Source organism: Maylandia zebra, linkage group LG7 (assembly GCF_041146795.1).
Source record: "Maylandia zebra isolate NMK-2024a linkage group LG7, Mzebra_GT3a, whole genome shotgun sequence".
NCBI lineage: Eukaryota > Metazoa > Chordata > Actinopteri > Cichliformes > Cichlidae > Maylandia > Maylandia zebra.
This window is the reverse complement of record NC_135173.1, coordinates 19,739,699-19,762,872: the sequence shown is the minus strand read 5'-3', so window position 1 is coordinate 19,762,872 and position 23,174 is coordinate 19,739,699. Positions and strand designations below refer to the sequence as shown.

The 23,174-nt window shown below is 39.8% G+C and overlaps 1 protein-coding gene across 5 annotated transcripts in view; it reads right to left on the bottom strand.

Annotated features, from left to right (window-relative positions):
* Positions 1-23,174, bottom strand: part of srpk2 (SRSF protein kinase 2) — a 72,898-nt gene that overhangs the window by 12,869 nt on the left and 36,855 nt on the right. For 3 of the 5 annotated variants that reach the window (XM_076886017.1, XM_076886016.1, XM_076886019.1), the window contains 8 exons: positions 11,869-12,020; positions 9,975-10,083; positions 7,826-7,913; positions 7,289-7,376; positions 7,092-7,198; positions 5,710-5,875; positions 2,864-2,904; positions 961-1,279 (listed from right to left, as the gene is read on the bottom strand). In XM_076886017.1, coding sequence (XP_076742132.1) covers positions 961-1,279; positions 2,864-2,904; positions 5,710-5,875; positions 7,092-7,198; positions 7,289-7,376; positions 7,826-7,913; positions 9,975-10,083; positions 11,869-12,020 — 1,070 coding nt within the window. The remainder of the gene's footprint in view (positions 1-960; positions 1,280-2,863; positions 2,905-5,709; positions 5,876-7,091; positions 7,199-7,288; positions 7,377-7,825; positions 7,914-9,974; positions 10,084-11,868; positions 12,021-23,174) is intronic. The other 2 variants (XM_076886020.1, XM_076886018.1) reach the window with 1 other exon arrangement.

Here is a 23,174-nt window from a genome sequence, read left to right as displayed (position 1 = left end):
AGCGTGGGTTGAGTGATTGGAGCCAATCCACATCCTATTCATTCACAGACAGACTAAAACCAAAACCATACAAATACTCACACGTGACGCAGATCTGTCAAAGCCAAGATCTGCTCTGGGATAACTCACCTTCTAGCTATTCACAACCTGAATACAGTTTTTTTTTTTAATTAATTGCTCACTTTTCCCTCAGTGTATTTGATTGGAAACAATAAATGCAACCAGAACGTTGCATTACATCCCCGGGCTGCAGGAAACATTTCCTTTAGCTTAAATGGAGTCCAAATAAGAGCTAACTAACAGATTAGGAACAGTTATCGGACGCGGAGAACAATATATGTTCGACTTTCTGCAGCTTGTCTTCAGGCTTCCGATTAACAGTGTTTTATTTTTTGCAACATTCAAGCCCGCCTGATAATCAGACTCATTTGCCAATTTGTCTCACTTAAATTGAGACAAAGTGGCAAATTAAGTTCATCTGAAATCTGAAATGCTGGCGATGATTCAGAGCGCCGAAAAACAGGCTGTGAGGAGGCAATGCAGCAGATTCGCTGCAAGTAGCAAACTAATTTACACAGCCTATAAATAGCCTACAGGATCACAGGAAACCACCAAACAAACATTAAGCAGATGTGACAGGGAATGTAAATGAGCCGAAGATGTCGCCAACTGGTATTTGAGTTTTTTTTCTGGTGGACCGTAGTCGTGGTAACCTTTTTGAAGGAGGAGCGGGATATAAGAATGCATATAACATGATAATAACAGGTGTATTTATGTACTTTTGATAATTATAATGAGAAAAGTGCCTTTATGCATTTTTCTATTCCAAACAATTACAATTATAAATGATCAAAACACCTGAGTCATATCTGACACGCTGAAGCACTACTGATTGATTCACAAATGTCTGAATGTAGTAAAATTGCTTATCTTTACAGTCACCCTGCAGTCATGACTCACATGTATGATTAGTCAGCCTGATGGGCCTCTCTCCTCCCTCCTCCTCCTCCTCGTCCTCTCCGTCCTCCTCATCGTCGTCGTCATCGTCGCTGTCTCCCAGGGACGTGCTGTGGCCCGGAGGCGGTTGCGGCGGCTGCAGCGGTGAAGGCAGGTTGCGGTCGACCGTCGCCTTCTCCCCTCCTTCTTTGGCCTTCTCTTCCCTCCTCTCTGCCTCCCTCTCCAGGGCTTCAATCTCCAGCATTCGCCTTTCCAGAAGCTCGGCTTGCCGCTTCTGTTTCTTTTTCAGCTTCTTCTTCTTGTTCTTGGAGATCTTTCCAACCTGAAGGGTGAAAAAAGAAAAGAAAAACACAAAAGAGGGAGAGAAAGTCAGTGAAAAGGGAAAACAAAGAAATAAGAAAAGGTTTTGATACTTTTGAGTGTTGTGTTTTCATTTATATGTTATAGATGTTCACTGAACTGAGCATCAGAGCTGCAGTTTTGTGCTTTCCATTTCAAATTTTAATATCCTCTGAGCTTCAACTCTTTAAAGTTCCACTCAGCTTAGACAATAGTTTTGCATCTTTCAGTTACATTTTTGCTGTTTAGTTATATATACTTATATTTCTATTTTTATTTGTTCCAATGTTAGTTTAGCCTTAAATTATAATATCTAAATCATTTATCAGGGGCAGGACTGTGTGACTGGTGAGTGTGTCACACATACACTATGTTGCCAAAAGCATTCACTCACCTTTCCAAATTATTGAATTCAGGTGTTTCAATCACTTCCATGGCCACCATATAATCAAACAGCTAGGCATGCAGACTGCTTCTACAAACATTTGTGAAAGGCTGGGTCGCTCTCAGGACCTCGGGGAATGATAGGACACCACCTGTGCAACAAGTCCAGTCGTGAAATTTCCTCACTTCTAAATATTCCACAGTTGGCTGTTAGTGTTATTATAGCAAAGTGGAAATGATTGGGAACAACAGCAACTCAGAGTCAATAACTATTGACCTCCAAACTTCATGTGGCCTTCAGATTAGCTCGAGAACAGAGCACTGAGAGCTTTGTGGGGTTTCCATGCAATTCAAAGTGCCGAATGCAGTGGTGTAAAGCACGCTGCCACTGGACTCTAGAACAGTGGAGATGGGTTCTCTCCAGTGACGAAACACATTTCTCCATCTAGCGATCAGCAATCTGGGTTTGGTGGTTGCCAGGGGAACGGTACTTGTCTGACTGCATTGTTTGGTGGAGGGGGGATTATGGTGTGGGGGTGTTTTTCAGGAGTTGGGCTCGGTCCCTGAATTCCACTGAAAGGAACTCTTAATGCTTCAGCATACCTAGACATTTTAAACAATTTCATGCTCCCAGCTTTGTGGGAACAGTTTAGGGATGGCCCCTTCCTGTTACCACATGGCCGCATGAGTACACGGATGGTGTGGAAGAACTTGACTGGCCAACACAAAATGCTGAGCACAACCCAACAGAACACCTTTGGAATGAATTAGAGCAGAAAAGATGATCCAGGCCTTATCGTCCAACATCAGTGTCTGACCTGACCTGATGTGCGTCTGGAAGAATGGTCAAAAATTCCCATAAACACACTCCAAGACTTTGTGGAAAACCTGCCCAGAAGAGTTGAAGCTGCTATACCTGCAAAGGTTGGCCCGACATTATATTAAAGCCTATAGATTAAGAATGGGATGTCACTCAAGTTCATATGTCTGTGAAGGCAGCCCAGTAAATACTTTTGGCAATATAGCTTATCCTGCCTTATATGGAACAACAGACTACTAGCTACAGGTAAATAACTCTAAATGAGACAATTAGTGCGTTGCTTTTTAATATTGTGCTGTGCGTGTGTGTGTGTGTGTGTGTGTGTGTGTGTGTGTGTGTGTGTGTGTCCCATTTCATACTCACATCTGTTGTACTCACCGGTTTGAGCTGGGGGGCTGTGCTAACTGATAAAACAGAAAGCAAAAAATAGCAATCAGACACTTTCAAGCATCACTGTCATCAGTCCGTCACACAACCGAGGCAGAGGTTTAAGAGTTAAGAGTGCAAATCATGCATGTCGCCGCATGTATGGTCATTTAAAAACCTGAAACACTCAGAAACAAAAAAGTAAATCTTGTTATCAAATCGAGAAAAATCACTTTCCACGCTCTTCCTGTATTGATAATGTTTATGTTTTATTCTTTTTAATGCCTTCTTCTTCAGTTATTCAGTTATTATTAAGTCCTAACTTAGGAGCTATGCTGAGCTGCTAATTGAAGTTAGCTTATCATAACGCAAGCAGTGTAAAGTACTTTGGCATTCGTGTATAGCAGTCATAAATAAATAAAATAAATTTCTTCTCACATGAAGCAGAAATAGATGAAATTTCACTATAAAACACATGTCTACACTTATTTCTACACTTATGTTAACGTCAATTTAAAAAAAAAAACGATATACTGCTTATCTTCAATCAGAGACAGCGTGTGTTACTATGAGCACTTGCTCTTGTTTTGACAGTTGATGGCTTTGTGCCTGACATCACGCGTGTAGAAATCTAAGCAGTAAAACTTGTTACCCCGAGGCTCAAAAAGACCCTGTTGGCTGATGCAAGCAATTGACAGTTCACAGGGGGTTCACCAAGGGACAGGGGTTCATGTGGAGTTCATCAGGAATAATTTTGAGAACTTTTAGGGGATTTTTTTTAAAGTGGAAGAACGTTTTGACAAGAGATGGGTTAAAAAAAGCAACAAATGTCTCTGTAAAGGTAAGCAGGTGAGAAGAAACTCAAGGCTTCGACACTTCTTGTAGGAGTACGTCAACATTAAACATAAGAGAAATCTGTAATAACAAAGAAGTAAGAAGTGTAAATGAATACAGTAAACAAACAGACCTCACTCATGCTATTTCTGATAGGAGGTAAAAACATATCCCAAAAACCTTTAGGTTTTGTTCTCTTCTTAGTTTTTGTATAAAATAACCGATCATTTGGAAACAAACGTAAGTATAACACAGTGCAGTTATTTTTTGAGAAATACCTGAATTTGATTTTTTGCTTAAAATTGACACCACTGTCACGTTAATACAGTGTAGCTACAGTCATGTAGGAAACCCCAAGTACACTCGTAATGCTTCATTAGAAAAGGATAAGTACCTGCCCAGTGCTGCGAATCAAATGCACTTGATTAACTGATCACTTACAAGTGTGAGCATCCGTCTATAAAAACAGGAGGTTTGGCAGTTTTCTGTTGTGGAGCATTCAGGGTTCTGTTAACATATTACATCCAAAAATTCACCACAAGGTCAGACCATGCAATGCTCAGAGAAACTGCAATAAACTCAAGGAGCTACAACTTAGAGTCTGCAGATCTCAGTTAGCATGGTAAATGTCAAAGTGCATGATAGTACCAACAGAAAAACACAAAGTATTGCTTGTTTGGAAGAGTTGCCATGAGACGTTGTGCTCCCTTTAAAAAGAACATGCCAACACAGCTTGCGTTTGCAAAGTTGCATCTGAACAAATCAAAAGACTTCTGGAACAATATCCTTTAGATAGACAAGACAAAAATGGAGTGGTTTGGCCACGTTTGGTGAAAACCAAACACAGCATATCGACACAATCACCTCACACCAGCTGTCAAGCACGGTGGTGGAGGGGTGGTGATTTGTGCTTGTTCTGCAACTATATAACCTTTGAACCTTTCAGTCACTGAGTCCACCATGAACTCCGTCAAAGTATTCTAGATTCGAATTGGAGGCTGACACCTAAAGCTTGGCCCAAATTGGGTCACACAACAGGACAATGGCTCTAATTTAGGTCCGAACTTACTAACAGTGCGCACACAAACATTTCACACAGACCTGATTCTAAACCTTTTTATACTTAAGGCACAGTAAGTGTCTGAAGGGAAGCAAAGCTCCATCATCCTATGAATTCTCATCTTGATCTTTCCTTTTTATTTTAATTTTTTTACACTTTCAAAAGTTGGCCTTTTTCTGTCTTCCTCCTCGGAAACTATTTACTTTCTCCTTCACTGTTGCATTAGCAATCTTATCTCTAACAACATCGTCACTGCTCTCTCCACTTCACCTCAAGGTAAACGTGTTTCCTTATATAGAGAAATAAGGATCTGACTGTATTCAGATAGCATGCAGATTGAAAGCAGCAAGCACAAACACTGATTCAGGATGCATGGCAGTAAGAAGATCATTTTCCAGTGTGCATGTGTTGTAAATCTGATGGCAATTTTGCATGTGAACAATTTATTGTACCAAATATGTTTCCATTGTTATGATTTATATATGTATAAATACATATATAAATCATAACAAACAGAGCAGCAAATGTACAACAGAAAGCCTGAAAAAGAATCAAGGTGCTGATGTATCAACAGCTGATATTATTTATTTGCTAATTTATCAGTATTATGATTTTAAATGACAATGAAAAACTAAAGAAGTGATGGAAGAAACTCCCTCCAACCATGTTATGAGTGCTGACATGGGTTAGCAGCGACAGGGCACTCCTCAACTTTCCTATAGGCAACACACGTCTACAAACACAACACCTGGCTGAGTCGGGCACAGCGTAAATAAGTAAAGAAGTACAACAAATGTTAGAAAGAAAAAAATATGGGTCGATGTAACTTAAATACCAGATTTTAAGATGACCAAATATTGTTAATGATATCTTACTCACAGCAGCAAAGGTCCCTTTAAATAACCCTTTCTCTGAAAATACATGTGTGGAGAATGAAACGTATCGCTACCTGCTGATCCAGATGGTGGTGGAGCTCCAGCTTTCTGCCATTCAGTTGCTTCCATGGCCATACGCCTAACAAAGACGTCATCTACACACATCAGGATGTTCTCCGGCTTTATGTCTGTGTGGATGATTTTACACTTCGTGTGGAGGTAGTCCAAGCCCTGCAGGACCTGCAGACACATCAGATAGACAGACATTTGTATGCTTCTGCCAACCAGTGAGATTTGGTGACTTTATCTTTTTACCATAAGTCGTAATTAGCATGTGAACAATTAGTTGTGACCAAAACATGAGGTGCGTTAGCTTGACTTTTCTTCTTTTACCACCTACATCAATTTTTGTTCTTCCTTGAATCAAAAACATATGAGAACTAAATCTGAAGAAACTCTTTCAAGGTGTTTGCGATATCCTGGAACGAGAAGGATCGGCACATATAACGAAGCAACTAGCAGCCTTTAACCATAATGCCTTTAGACATGGTTGTTTAGCACAGAGGCATGAAATCATGTTCATACTTCTTGTTTAACCATGGATTCACAAAAAATGCAAACATGCCTCTTTTCAGATCTCCTTCTGTGTCTCTCTCCCTTTCATTCACTCTCTATTAGTCAGCTCAACCATTCTTTAGATGCTTTCCATTCTCCGAGGGCGGCGAGGACAGAAACTGTTGATGTTTTCCTGTGTTTCTTTCAATTGTATCTGTTTTGAGGCTTTGAAACTGAAGTGAAGGACAGTCTCATTCAATTTCTACTCATCTCCAGCTCAGCTTACAAGAAGCTGGCAGCAGCTGAAACACTCAGCTGATCAGCTGGTTTGTCATCCCGCTTCTCAGAGTGGCGGCGGTATTAACGTTTGAAGTGAACATTAGCACAAATGTGTATTAATTGGCTGTGTGACTCTATCCACCATCTTCAATCCTCATTAGTCAACATATGACAGGCCGGGACACAGAAACTAAATTAGTTAGAAAATGATGTTAACCTGCACCACCAAATGAATTATGGAGAGAAACAGAACACATGTAAAGTCTCTGTATTACAATACACATAAAAAACTGTGCAAAAGTCTCATTTCTTTACATATCACTCAAGATCACTTAAAAAAACAAAACAAAAGATCAGCTGGCTCATTGGAAGCAAGATCTAAGAAATAGAGGTGGTTGAGAAGATCATCTCAACCAATGGGTATTAACTTCACACCTGCAGTAACAGCTGTTGGAGAAACAAGGATTGATTGGGTTACTTTTGCAAATGCTGGACTGCAATGTTGGTGCTAAATTTACCCAAATTTTGTAAAATATTCAGTCATTTTATTATGCTCTTAAATACAATTTGTTACTTGTGTGCGTGTGTGTGTGTGTGTGTGTGTGTGCGCGTGTGTCCTCACCTGTCTGATAATACTCTTGACACACGGCAACGGGAGACCTTGGTAGTTGGATTTAATAATCCATTTCAGCAGGTGATGACCCAGCACTTCAAACACCATACAAACGTCTGCAACTGGGAGTTAAGGACTCACATCATCACATCTCTGTCCTTTCCATATATCCAAACATGCACACGCACGCTTCTTGATTAGGATACGTATCCCGTTGACTCCTGAAATCTTGAAGTCATCTATCAGCTGTACCACCATATCCTTATTGGGATCGCTGGGGTCACTCTCTCTCACCTGCCGGACAAGACGGATAATGAGATATGGTAAACATCTCAGGAGGGACAAAAAGAGAATGACCCTGACAATAGGAGGATGAAGAGAGAAGAAAAACAAAGGAAAAAGGCCTGGAAGATAGGAAAGGAGGAAAAATACTCGAGCACGAGCAAATGTGAACAGAGGAAAGAAAAAAGACAGGAAAGATGGATGTGGAAGATAAAGCTGCTGAACACCAGATTATAAGAGGCCTGACTTCTTCACCTATCATGCAAGACAACTTGTAAGTGTATATTTAAAGTCAAAGGAAAGAATGGAAGGGTGACGTAAGGACAGGAGCTATGGGGAAAAATGGCAATGGATGCAAAAATCGCTGAGAGTTATAATAAGAAGCAAGAACAGACGGAAAGACAAAATTAAGACGAGAAAATCCAAAAAAAGCGAAAATGTCAAATTAATCAGATTCTCACACATCGCAGCAGTTTGATCTCATCCAGGGCCGTCTCTGTGTAATGCTGAGCGCTCTTCACCACCTTCATCGCCACAAAGTTCTTCACTCTGTAATGCCACACGCACACACGCATCATTTTTATTTTATAGTGACTCACACGCTAACAGGTTGTTGAAGCCAGCAAAGCTGATTAATGCCACCCCGTGAGAGAGATGAAAATAGGAATCACCGACTGAACCAAGTATTAACGAGCAACGTCAGCCTAGGCTTTGCTGGTTGTCATTTACACTACCCACACTGCCACTGGAAATGCATATGGATGAGCTGTGTGGCATTTAATTAACATTAAACAATCTTAACATTGTGAAATAGCACAACACTGACACGCCTCTTTGTCTTCCTCACGGCCCACATTTAAACTCTTTGTAATCAGGTTATCATGCTGAATATATTCAGTTATTACCATCTAACCACGTTCTGTTACATTATTTCAGAACATTTGGCGTCTATTGCTTCATTTAGCCATTTTTCAAAGAAATCAATATTTGCTAGCTGTAGACTGAAGTGAGTAAATCCTTTGTGCTTTGTTTTGTTACAAAGTGAACAGGCACAGTCTGAACTGGAGACAAACCAACTTCAGATTTCACTTCACATTAATGGTAGCGTGTTTCAATACGAGCAGATGAAAAAGAAGAGTGGAATTTCTCACCTACGCCTATACTGCTCTCATAAAAACTGCTAAATGTTGACCTGACATTCATTGTGCATTTACACGGTGCACTATAGAGATTGCACAGGCCCATTAAAGAGGAGCGCTGCACTACAATGTTATCCTATGCCTTCTGTTTCCTGAACTATGGAAACAATTCCTGGAGAAAGGACGAAACAAAAACACTGAAAGAACAGAACAGAAAACATGCACTTCAGAAGCCACGAGTCAGCGATCTAAAGAGAACAGAGAAACGCATCTCATCAGGCAACAGCATGCATTCATATATTCAGTGAAAAATTCAGTGGAAAAGCAACAATTCATAAAAAGAGAATGAGTGGTGAGTAATGCACATCTAAGACTGAGAGATGGGGAAAAAAGAGGTTTATTCCTCTGATATTGATTCGTGTGTGGATTGCTGTATGTTTCAAAACATGTATTGTGCTGTTTATGACACATTGATGGCCTCAGCCACTCCAGCTCTGTCCTAGCCAGTCCCCTAGAGTAGAGGACCAGAGGAGGTGGGTAAGAGGAGGACGTTAGCCAAGCTAATCTCCATTGCGGGCAACAGCCGCTCCCCCTCCATGTGACTGTAGAGGCCCTGAGCAGCTCCTTCAGCAGTACACTGTTACAGCCACCGTGTAGGACGGAGCGCTATTGAGGTCCGTCATCTCGACACAATTCACACTGTAAAATATGCACACCTGATAAACACCTGCTAAAAATATATTTTATTCCAACTGCATTTTGTGTATATATAAAAAAATCTTTTTTTATATTTTTCTTAGTGTGGGAAAAGGTTATCATGGTTAACTCAAACTAAACTAAAAAAGACAAAAAACGATTTCAAAATACAAACCTATAATAACTCCGATGTGGGGTTAATAAAGTTTATACATATCTCTTCAAAATGACATACAGTGAAAGGTCAGTATTTGTTGGGGACCGTCCCTACAGTAACCCAACTCGCTAGCTTATGACCACCATTAGTGTAATTAACACTGGTGAATAAATTAGTTGGTGTGTATGTGTGCGAATCACTGAAAGGTGACACTGGGCTGATGATACCGTTAACCATCCACCTCGGTTGCCTTGTCAACACACAAACAACATCACAGTGTAAATAGATGGCTTAGATGCCAGCACAGGGTGGTGTTGCTTGCAGCTGCCATTGTGGTGACGTGCCAAATGTGGTCGAAAAAGGGCATATGCAGTGCAGACGGCTTATGTGAGGCAAGCGGATGAGAACAAGCGTTGCTGTGCACGGGTGTGAACGAGAGGTTAGGAGTATACGAGCGCTCTCTTTTTTCCTAGATCAAGTGTTGTGGTTGATGTGTGTGTGGTTAGTGTGTGTGTGTGTGTGTGTGTGTGTGTTTATGTGTGTGTGTGCGCACACAAGAGAAACATGAAGCAGAATCTGAAAGCCTTTGCTGTATATAAACATTAATGTGTGACTCACTGGATGTCCCAGCATAGCCATACGGTGGAGAAGTGGCCCCACCCCAACTTCCTGATCACATGGTACCTCCCGTTGAACAAATCCCCGATCTTCACCGGATGGTACCCTCCTGAGAGAGAAAGGGGAAGGAGAACATGAAGGTTACAGTCGATAACCCTGCCATGACATGAAATCCATTAGCGAGTAAGAAGTGGAGGTAGGCCAGCAGGTGCATGGAGGGAGGAAGGGTCAGACAGCCGATTTCGCACACGAACTCTGCAAAGTGGATGAAGTTTGAGCACCGTCTGAAGCTGCCCTTTCTCAAATGTGGCACACGACAAGAGATTCTCTATGTCGCACACATTCACACCTGGAGAAACTCCAAGTTTAGGCAAGAGGAAAGAGCGTGCAGGAGGCTGCTCAGCTCTAGATTCTCACCTCTTCTATTCTCACATGGGCCGAGGGAAAAAAGAAGGTTTGGAGTTTTTTGAAATAGCAAAGCAGCAGGAAAGCACAGCAAAGCACATTTTACAGCCAGATGGGATCTATTTTTGACTATATATGTATATTTGATTAGATTATTCTGTTTTCTCTCTGTATCATGGATATATGTTTTGTTTTTTACAGTCTATTTAACATTGTGTGCACGTGCCCAGGGACCGCTGATATAAATATCTAGCTGCTAAACCCGGTAAAAGGTATATTTACTCCTATGAGATCAACCTTTTTTGTGCATGGTCGCTGAAAAGTAAAGAAAATGAACTAAAGCTAAACGAAGCTATACACAAATACACAATACAGAGACAAATGAAAAACTTGATTTAAAATCTATAAAATTAGAACATTTGTCTTGACTTAAATCAATTTTTGCCAGGTAAAGCTTGCTAAGGCAAACCCAGTCTAACACAAGCTGGAATAAATCCTTCAGTTTTTGCTTAAAGTGTCGTTCACAGCTTTGCTTTCCTTAAATGCACTTTATGGGTCTGGTTGTACTGCATTATGCAGCAAGGTGTTTCTGAAGGCTATAATAATGTATTGCAGGATTGCCATATTAATTCATTTAGTAAGGTGTACCTAATGTCATGGCAAATGAGTGTAACCAATTCCTCAAGTCATTACTGAGTCAGTTGAATTAAAGCGCTTAATATTTGCTGGTTCCAGCTTCTAGTGCTTCAACAGTGTTACTCACCAAAGCATTCCTAAGCAACACTACCTCACAGCTTTTCTTGAGTCATTAGGTTTCAGGTCAGCCTTGACATTTTCAATGAAACTAAACATTTCTTATAAACACAAAGTGCTGTATTCACTTTTCCTAAATGGGTTAAAAAGTACACCGAGTGCTTTAAAAGTCCTTTAAAAGGTTCAGACGTAAAATTGAAAAGAAGCCAAACAACATAAACGAGATGTGATCTTTCCTCTTTTCTTTTTGTCTTTCATCTCACTGAAGTGAGATCTGACGCTTCGACTGTGCTTCTTCCAAAACACTTTCTAAACACAGTGAAAGAAGCCATCTGGGAAAAAAGGAGAAAAGTTTCACTTGAAGTGATGTTCATGGTATGTGATCGAAACATGTTGAGGTGTACTGATTAAAGTGAAATACAATTTTACAGAGTGATGCACCATTTTGAAACGTGGCTGCGTTATAATTAATGCTTTGAATGTTGTAAAGCTGCCTTTGTCCTCCTGAGCTGTGGCAGGAAACTCGGTTCATCTCTGACATTTTGGTAAAAGCCGAGCAATTCTGAATTGGCTGTTATAATGTCTGCAAACATGAACTGCTAATCCCATCAGGATGGAACTCTGGAGAAATAAGGTAGGAAGACGAGCCGGTGAAGACGGTGTGGGCCAGGGAGGCCAGCGCAGAGCTCCATAAGACAGAAGTGTGGGCTGGGACAGACGTGCGCATGTGACTGACCTTTGCAGTAGTCCGCGGGGTCCTCCTGCTCCTCATCGTCGGAGCCCAGGATCTCCTCCTCCGGCTCTGGGGGCCCAGCCGGCTCAGGGGGAGGTGGAGGGGGCGGCGGGGGAGGAGGAGCAGTCACCGGGGCTTTCTGCTGGGTGTCAGGCCTGTGAACACAACAGTGACACCAACGTTGGAAAGCTTTTCACCAGAAATCTGCCTTTCGTCTACACATTTAACTTTTTAGTATTTTATGGGGTTTTTTAAGCTATGAATCACAGTGAGCACTACAGTGGCCTGAACGTTAAGTGCAGATGACTAATAGTAGAATAATAACTTGTGACATTTTCATACATATAAAATGTCAGCCCCGGAAGTGTTGCTGATTGGCATCGGCACCGAGTTCATGAAAGCTTTTAGATTTGATGTAACGAACAAACTGTGCCAGACGGCTCGTGACGCCGCGTGACGTGTTGCACGTCTGCTTTTGGAATAAATAAAAGACCAACGACAGCAAGCATGAACATCAAAAATCAGCGTTGCACAACATTTCAAGAGTAAGTCCGCTGTCTGTAGCATGTGAGAAGCAATATCAGGCAATCATGTTCCAGCAAAAACAATCAAATGATATACAGTAAAGCATTTTCTGCATCACAAGCCCCTTATTTACTTTTAATACAGTTTAAAAAAATGTCTAAAGGCCTGTGAAGCAAAGAGGCCAAAACAAACTGCAAGTAATTTTAATGACGTGACAATTATTATTACCTCTGTAATTCAGTTTCAGTTTCAAACACAATGAACTAAAAAAAACAACCTTAAACTAGAAAATCTTAACTTGTATTCATATATATAATTATTTACTCATTTGCATTGATTATAATTAAAAAATACTCTTAAACTGTAAACAACTGTGAAATCAATGATGACTAAACACACGAATAAATATATACACATTTTTTTTAACATTATTTTTTAAACAGCTTATTCATTTATTAAAAATTATCTTTTTTTACATTTATACATAGAATAAAAGCTTAATAAGATATTTAGATTGTTTTATTTGCACTGAATAGGACTGCGTATACTTTTCTTGTGCTTTTGAAATAATGAAGATTTCGATTCTGTATAAAGTTATCAGTCAGTCTAAACCATTGGACAGATATTTTTTATAGCTCAAACACAGTCAACTATAGCCAATCACATTTATCCTCAGACACAAATCTGCAGAAAAAAATTAATGTTTCCCCTCCAATAAAGCTTTAAATCCTGGAAAAATATAGTGCCGAATAGAAACAGTCAATAGGTCAGACAAAGTTTGCTCCTAGGGTCATTTCCACAGTCACTTCTTTCAGTTAACAACCTTGTTCCACTTCCTTTCCCTTGTCTAAAACAGAACTGAACCCATGAGAGGGAGAAACGCTAAATAGGTTGCAGGACACAGGCTGACTTATTCTCCTGGCTTGGCTACATTTTGAGCATTTAGCTGGCACACTTATCCAGGGCACGGAACAATAACTGATCACAAAGTTTTCACCGTTTTGCTTTGGGACCCTGCCATGGCGCATGTGGCTGTTTGTGTAGATTTTGAGCACATGCCTGCAATATTTCTGTACTGGGAAGGTTCCACTAAATCAGCGCCAAACCGACACTTTTTGTGCCATGCATCAGTCTGTTTTTTTCAAGCTAATGTACAGAACATAAGACATTTTGTATGTGTCATTTTTCTCTGTCGAATTAATGCACAATCCTTTTGTAGTTTAGTGCAAAACACACACAGAGAAGTACAAAACACGAGTCAAATGCACAAAAGGAAAAAAAGAGTTTGTAAAGAGTTACTTATTTCACAAATGAAACAGCTACAGAGCTTAATTCTGGGCCAGCTGTATGAAAGTCTAATATTGAGTCTGCTTCTGACCTCTAAAATCTCATGAAATAACTGGCTCTGTAATAGCTAAACATCTCCATTTTTTAATTTTGGACTTGGACAGGTAGCGTGCAGCAAGAGTTTCACAGATTTCTTGCTGAAACTGTTGCCATCTATGGCCAATAAGAGCAGCGAGAGTGAACCAAAAACAGTAAAGTTGAGGCCTGAAGAAGCTAAACAATGATGTGAAGCGATAAAACTCTGAAAAGATGTTTAAATATTGTGCTGAGCTAACATAATGTTATATAGCCACCATACCATATGGCATGCTGTGTGGCACAGTGTGAACAGCAAAGCTGGAGCTCTTCAAACTTCTGCCAACACAATGCTGCTGCTGCTAGTGCGAGGAGAAAGACAGACACCACATCTGACTAAATAACTGGATTTTAGTTACATATAGCTTTATATAGATATGTATAAAAATGGGAGAGCTTCTTCTAGACAGCGATTTGTGTCTCCTCTCTGTCTCAAAATGGGGCATGTTATTCAAATATGTTCACTACTACACTATGGAGCCAGGACTAGTATTAGCACACATGAACACAAAATGTATTAAACTGTCTGAGTAGAGGGGAGATTGATTCAAGGCGGGTTGATCTTAAAACATTTTTTAAGATCAACAATCTTACAAATCAGTAAACAGCAATAAATAAATAAAATGATAAATGTACATTAGCTAACATAAAAGCATTCTACGAATACAAATTTCTGTCTGCTTATGCGTGGCAGTTTATGTCCATTTCATCTGAAACCAAACAGCAACCAATAACCATCAGTGCAAAAACTACAGTTCCCCTAGTGGTCACTTCATACAAAAACATTTTGGCGTCTATGCAGTTTCCTCCCTCAGAACCACACCACCGTGTGTGAAGTCATCCAACCCAATACTGGTGTTTGATGAAGAAGCTCCCAGTTACAGTGGTACCAGTGTTGCCAACTTAGCGACTTTGTCACTATATTTAGCTAGTTTTCAGACCCCCTTAGCGACTTTTCTCTTATTCAGTCAGTTCTTCTTTTACTGTTATGCTGTTTTGTCGATCACAAGGTTTAAAACTACTAATAAACAAACACACACACACAAAGTAACTACTCCAGAGGGCCAATTTCGGGTCACTTTTGCTGGTCCAAGCCAAAGCAGCAGGGTTGGAATTGTGACATTACAAAAAACAATAATTGCTAAAATAAATTTAATTTGTAGTTCTAAATAAATTCTAAATGCATTTAGGACGTTTTTTACTCACTCTATGTCTCTTCCACGATGTTATTTCTCTCTCCAACAACCTAGGTTACAATTACATTAGCATGTCCAATTATGCAAATTAGGCTATGACGTCATTTAGCGACTTCTAGCGACTTTTAGGACAGCCAATAGCGATTTTCCTTACTGAGGAGTTGGCAACACTGGTGCTACACACCGAAAGCGATAGAAGCAACCAAAGAGTCAGGTTTACATGTAAAGTCAATGGAGGAGCGCGATGAAGCGCGACTGCGGGTCCCGCGACAAATCAGAAGCAGATTTGCGTAGCGAAAACGCTTTTCTGTCTGATTCGCGCGAACAATTAGCGCGACTAAAAAATATGCGCTGCATTTTATGTGGTTCATTTTGTGCATTCGCGCTTATAGCATCTGCTGCTCAAGTTGGAAAAATATGAACTCCAGTCTAGTCGCACCACGACAACCAACCAGGTAATGGAGTCACAGCATCAGCAGGGCATGGATACTGATAAACACCTGAGCTACATGACACCAGCTGTTCTCTATACAGAGACAGGAATTAAAAAAAATAAACATACATATGCAACATGCTGGGATTAGACAAAAAAAAACAAACCTTCACTCACTATTATCAGTGCTAGGAAAAGGGAGTGAAAAATCTGCACTTAATCTTTATTTTTCTTCGGAAGCTTTGCCTTGTAGAGAGCTCGCTGTTTGAATGATATCTCTGGAAAACTGAATTAGACATCAAAGCAGAGGCCAGCAGAAGCCAAAACACTTTGTAGTCAGCATCACCTCACGGTACCTTCAGCATGATCAGATGCTAAAATTAAGGTGAAAAAAACCCCCGAAACAAACCAACAAACACACAAAGCCGTAGCTTGTGAGCCGTTATAAAAATGTGGTCACAGGCAGAGACACATGATGGAGCCTCTTGGTATGTTGCCACGGCAACTGTAGAGCAAGGAGGGGTGGTGAGTTGGTGGTACTCCGGGACTCAAAGCGTTGATGAGATTGGCCAAAACACATGCATGCATACACAGATACACCGTGGCAGCTAAAGGTGACAGATAACTTGGCATTGAAATTTGATTAGTATTTTACAGCTGTCTCTCTCTTACACACGCACACACAAGCAGTCGAAGGCTGTGTCCTTGCAGTAGGATGCTACTTCTTTATCAAAGCAGTCACGTAGAGTGTCGTACATCACATCTATAAGCTCAGTGCTTTTATACGGCCCATCTTGCCATTGGCTGCACAAACACTTAGCCCCCATAACTTTCTGGAGCTGAGCCAGGCAGTAAAAACACAAAGAGCAGAGATGCCAGAGTCTGAAAGACGGGCAGAGGAGAAACCATGACAGAATACAGAAGTAACCAGCAGACAGAAAAAAAACACAAAAACAAGAAACAAAGAAAAAAAAGAATCAGAAAGGTGAGACGAAAAAATAAGGAAGAGAAATAAACAGAGACCGAGAGGCAAAGCAAGAGGCAGACAGCCAGAGGGACAGAAAAGGCAGGGAGACAGTCAAACAGATTATGCAGGCAGTGCAGAGACTGATATGGAGAGACAGATGAGAGACATATAGAAGAAGAAGGTTCAGCAGAGAGAGAAACAGGCAAACATAAGCAGGGACAGAAAAATAGAGGCAGAAAGAGAGAAGAAGGCCGACAACAAGAGAAGTTAATCTGAACAAAATGGAGACATAAACAGAGAAAAACTGAGAGTGAGAAGAGAGCAGCTCAAAGAAAGGAAAAAGACAAACAGCCTTGTCCTTCAACACCAAAATGCAGCTAAAGTCATTACTGCCAAAGACACGCACACTCTGATATTTGTGTGCTTTTTAAGTAAAAAGTGAATTTACACAACATTCTGATCTTTATTTTTGTTATTACTGCCTAAGTTGTCCGTAACATTACTGTAAAACGTCTGTAAACTATGTGCCACATCTGGCATTTTAAATGAGTGACTCTTATCCAATAAGTGTCCAGGGGTATCAGGCCAACCAGTCAGCTGTGATTAGTCTCCTCCCTAAGTTGTTAAAGGTGTCCTAATCAATTTACTTCACTAATTGGCACCAATTTGCACACTAAGACCACAATTTGCTTCCAATTCTACCGCACGTATGGGAAGTAGCTGCTGTATTTTTAGCCCTCATCATTATTTTCCCCTGATACTTTTACTCTGGATGTACCGGTAGGTTGATTTTCACCCAGATTTCATTTAACATATTTTTGTGTAAACGCAAAAACAGTATGCTGCTGATTTTAAATTAGCCAGTTACTGTGTGGTTTAAAACATCTTTACATCTTTTTAATTCCTTGTGCAATCTCGTTATCGACATACTAGCGCCCAATGCTAATATTATCATTAAAATGCTTTAAAGAACACTCAGTGGATCCCAAATTAAGCTAAATTAGCAGCAATTATTTCACAGTTCCTTGTTACGGTGTTTATCAAACACAGACTGACATTTTTGGTGCTTCTCAAAGAGGTATTAGCCAGAGGCAAATAACAATTACATTTGTTTCAGCAATTATTGTTAACTGGTTTCTTTTACTGAAGCATAACACACATTGTTGTTCATGAAATGGTCACAAAATGGAAAATGCAAAGATTTTTTTCGGGGTCAAATAATCTAAAACAGACTTGTTGACTGTATTGGAGCAATCAGGCTTGCATGTGTAGTCACCGTCCAAATGACCATTATGAGGCAGGAAAAACCCCCTGAGGTTAAAGTCTACAGAAAATAACTTGCAATGAAGAAGAGGATATTAGCATGAGAAAAATGGCACACAGCATGGGGGAAACAATTTACAGAGCTTTTTGAATGAACTGTGTCATTATTAAAATGCATTTTAAATGATAAAAATGCAGGAAATAAATAAAAATAAATAAATTCATGTTTTTGAAGTTTTCGGTGCATGTTTCTGTCTCCAGTAACTGTCTGTTCTAGATGATTGCCTTGTGTTAATATCACAGATTTACTGTCATGTGAAACAGTTTTTATGTATCGGGACTGTGCCACCTCTATGTCTTATCCTGATAATTCCTTTATTGGGACAAACTTCAGGCTCAAAACTCTCTTTTTCTAACTCTATTCTGGAATTACGTTTTTCTGAAAAATGTTCATTTGAAAGTATATCTAAGAACATCACATTCAATCTAACTTCTTTTGTTATTATGGGTTAGTAGAGGTGGTAGGAGGTGTACAGTAATCACATGAAAGTAAGAACCGGCATGGTTTGACATATGGCATTCTGATTGTTAATTTTAAATGTTCAATTGCCCTTTCATTTTTGAGCTTGGTGCATTTAAGCAGTACTGTAAAGGTTTCGGACCATTGTTCTTACCCCCACTGCAAGCATACCACTTACTTGTTAAGTAACTGTATATTGTAAGAGGTGCTGCTGCTGACTATCAGGATGACAAGGGCGTGTCTCAGTGCAATGTGGGAGAAGCAGCCTTTTGTGCGGTATATGTATTTTTGTGTTCGTATAAAAGAGGACGGTTGTATGTTTGTTCTGCTGAGCCCTACTCGCCACTCCTGCAGTAATTCATGCTTTAAACAGGGCATTATATGCAGTTTTCTGTGAAGTTTCTTTATTCTGTTCAAATACATCTGACTATATAGCACAGGCTGGGGCAGGAGTCCTTAAGGTTATAACCCTGTACTGTGGAGGTAAATAGGTGCAGAATTTGCCTCGCATCCTTCAACATTTTGTTACGTGTGCGAACATGCCCAGACTGCTTCCTGACATCCTCACCCAAGTGAATGTGTGTGTGTGTGTTCATGAGAACATATTTGAGCCCACTAGGAAATGCACAGCCCTTTTTCAGTCTCAGCATTTCCACACTCCCACCCTACAATGGCATTTATAGAGCCAGTGTTACATTTTCAACAGCCCAGTGCACTGGATCCAGTGTGATTTATCCAGACATCAGTTTACAATTGAATTTACTAAAGAAAACATTTCAATACGCACCACTACTGACGTACACATCGATTCAAATTTTGTTCTGGCCTAAAACAACACTGTAAAAAAAATTACACTTTAATTTATCATTAAATAATAATAATAATAATAATAATAATAATAATAATAATAATAATAATACTATCCTGTTGGTCACTTCTAGCAACAACAGATCTTGATGCTAGTGTCTGAGCTCCATTACACCTTTCTCCTATTTGAAAAACTCCACAGGTAGGTGACTGAAACTGGGATTCCACCAAACACTCTTTACCAATTGTGAAGCAACTTTCCTGCCAGTAAATTCCCCATCATACCACAAATTGCCAACATGTCTGAGCATATTTACAAAAATATAAGGTGAAACCTCGCCCAAAGACAGCAGAGATAGCATGACACATTAGCTTAATATTAGCTCACTGACCAGAAAAGAAAAAAGCCAGAAAACAAGAATTTTCTCAACCTCCCTTCCTTTAAGCCCTGATCAAGTTTAATTTTGAATATTTAAAAATAAGTTCAGGTATACCAGTCAACAAGATATTTAAGTCTAGACTCAAGAGTTCCTTGAGCACTGTATGTTGTAACCAGTGTATAAATTGTCAAATATGTGCCAGTATGAAAACTTTTATCACAGAGTTTTTCATCTGAAATTGCTGCTGGAAAGTTAATGACCCCATCAGTGTCCTTTTTTTAAACTTCAGTATGCAAATAATATCAACCAGAACTTCATACGTACACAAATAACGCTTGCAAAATGTAACAAGTAACTAACTTAACTAAAGTAAAATTGAAGACTTTGCTAAACAAACTGTGTAAGATATGAAAGTGAAGCCTCACAAGAAACAATTTAGATAATTGGTATATAAAATAAGAGAAAACAAATGTGTATTTTTTTTCTCTTTTTTCCTCATTTTTTGTATAATAAATGTCTCTCGATGGGATTTTAATGAATGTTTATGTGATACAATATTTAAATGAAACAAAAAGAGGAATATCAAACAAAAACAGTTAAAACCTGGTGCTTTAAATCTGCTTCATACCAAAGGCTCCTTACTAAAACTCTTCAACTTTACTTATCTGCTTTAGACCTGATAAGACACCAGATACCATCTTTCAGTCTGCTGAGTCATCAGTTAGATCAGTGAGTCATTAGAATACAATCAGCGTCTGCGATTGTGAGAAAATATTTGAGAATCCATCTCAAGAGTCTGTACACTTTGGTATTTGAGCTGATAGTTCGTATTTATTGTGCTCCCATTTAGTACAAAAAAAACAAGGGAAAGTGAACAGGGACGAAAACTAAACTGAAACCTAAACTGGATAAAACTAACCTATGACAGCTGTGACAAAAGATATGAACATGATTCAGGGCAGGCGCACGCGAGAAGCTATAAGGAAAAAACATGAACATGGAACATGAGCATGACCTGGGACTTATAAATCAGGAATTATAGAAGAAACAAAAAGCTAGAAAGAAACTCAACTAAATCCTCACTAACAATAACAAAAACTTCACATGTTCCCAATATAATAAGAAATGAAAATACAAAATAAACTGAAAATGCTGGGTCACAGACGCAGCCCGTGACAGGTACTTTTTACACACGTATTGCATTTCAGAGAAATATGCATTGTATTTTTTCTTTTTTACTTGACAAATTGTAATTAAATAATACAACAGATAAAGTATTTCTAAACTACGATATAATCATTCTGAGCACTTCTTCAACAATGAAAAATATGTGACATTCAAAAATAAAAGAGTGAAGGGTAGAGCGCCTCTTTAAAGCAATGTCATACATTTTTGTCACTTAAATAATCTTTTTATTCTTTTTAATAATTCTAATAGCCACAGCCAAAAGACTATACATTACACCTTCCTCCACACTGCTCGCTGCCTTTTGATTGGCCAGTTTGATTGCTTCAACAGCACGTCTTTTGAGACTTTCTAACCTGGAATCCCCCCTACCAATTATTAATGACCACCACAATCATTGCTAACATGTCTCTGACCACTGAGAAGTCGCACGAAACAGCTGACCACTCTCGACTGCAAACTTGATGACTCATCCTTAAACATATCCCATTATCACCAAGGTAACAGGTATATTCCTTAGCAACAAGAACACAGTTCTCTACTTTCAAAACGATAAGGCGTGGGTTTGAGACCGCAGGTGTCCTTCAGCTCTGCTTATGCATTCCATTGGTGGCATCTCTACCTCTGATTGATTCATTGTTCATCTTTCACTCTCTCCTTCTCAGCCCGTGTTGGCAAGACCGCTGACTCATTCTCTCCTCTCCTCCGGAGGATCTGTCTGAGTGCAGAACTTAGATCTCACCGCTATTTTCAGGATGAGTCCTGACGTCACTGGCTGCACTTCCCCCACATCACAATCTCTGGCTCTAGCACGTTATAACTTTGCAGGATCCTGTTTCGTACCACCAGCCGTGCAGTATTATTAAGGTGCCTTCTGTGCATGTGGCTTCTGCCCAAACTATGCAACTTCTTCAGGAGGAGCTAACATGACAAATCAACAAGACAAAGAACAGACACAAAGCAGCCCATCAGCTCGCAAGCATTTTAAAAAAGCACCAAGCAGATTTACAGTAATGCTCCTGATGCTGCTTTTTTTAATTCTGTGCGCTTCTTGTGAAAATCTGGCCTATTTTATATTTATGCCACTTAAGATTTGTATCACCAACTATTATTCCCAGAGCTTTTGTGCAACTTAAAAAACTTAAAATTTCTTCACATGGATCAGTAAAAGTAGCTTGGTAAAGATGTCAGCACTGACGCAATTTGAAAAACATACAATATCTTAAAGAATCTATGTGCTTTCCATAAACCAAAAAAAGACAGACACACTGCTATGTGCTCTCTTTCTGTCATTCTGGGCAAAAGCATCAGCTAAGTAGCCATCACTTGAGATGTAAGCCATAATTTGGTAACATCTCCTCTAATGGGTTTGCTATTTTGTGCTCTTCTGTCCATATTTAATCAAAACACCACAGCTGTCTATGAATAAACACTGAACCCCTGTGCCACAGAGTTCAAGTCCCATCAATTTATACTCACTAAACTAGCTGCTGGTAAAATTCCCCAGAGGGAGCTGATGGATACACGACCACACACACATTACATCCGCTCTATGCTAGAGCACATACATGAAGTAGAGCGTGCACAAACAGTATACACACAGGCACAAATGCAGACCCACACAAAGATGAAAGGCAACAAAATCCAGCAAACAGAATCAATGCAAATGCCGTACGGTGCACATATGCAGTGATGTTTGGTCACCAGAACACATTTGCAGCATTGAGTGTCTGTGGCTGCATGGAAAATTCTTTGACTTGGAATAAAATTTGCATTGAAAACAGAAACACTGCTATGTGGCTGGAGAGTTGACATACACATGCGTGTTCACACAGACGGCAGAGTGACACGGCTTTACTGCTATTTCCCTAACACAACGATCAAAATGTTCACCTCCCTAAAAACATCAATTTCATTAACATTTTGTCTTTTTGTGCATCAGATGTATATTTTCTGCAACATTTTATTTGAACTGAAAACTATTAGTCTGCTGCTCAGTTCAAAAACATCCAGCCACATGTTTTGCACACAGAGCTTCTGGGTACTGTATCTGCTGTAGCTTCAATTCAGCAGCACATGCTGAACGCTCTCTACAGCGCATTTACTTACTCTGCGTTCTATATTAAACATTCCAGTGACGACAGCCAGCCACAAAGCCCCTTATTGTGGAGGTAAAATCCGCCCCCAGCAAGTGATAGCATCAAAAGAAAGAAGAAGCTATGTGCATGTATGTAAAACACTACTACAGCACTGTAGGCACAGAGCACAGGCACAGAGGCAGCATGTGTGGGTTGCGTCACCAACCAGACTAACATATTAGCTGGCTGATGCTACTGACAGATGACACATATGTTGGTATTGGAAAATAGGTTGCTCATCATGAGACATTTTAAACCCTAATAGAATATATAATAGAAAAAAAGGCCTGTGGTAAATTTGCCCAACAGATCAACTTGAACTCTACTATTCCCAGTAAGAACCACAGCTGGTTTACACGTCTCTACAATTACAAACCTTTTAGGCATAGCAAGTTTGACAATATTAGCAAAGATGAAATGGCTCCGTCAGCCAAAAGAAGCAGATCATTATTAATGTCAAGCTGCTGCTACAT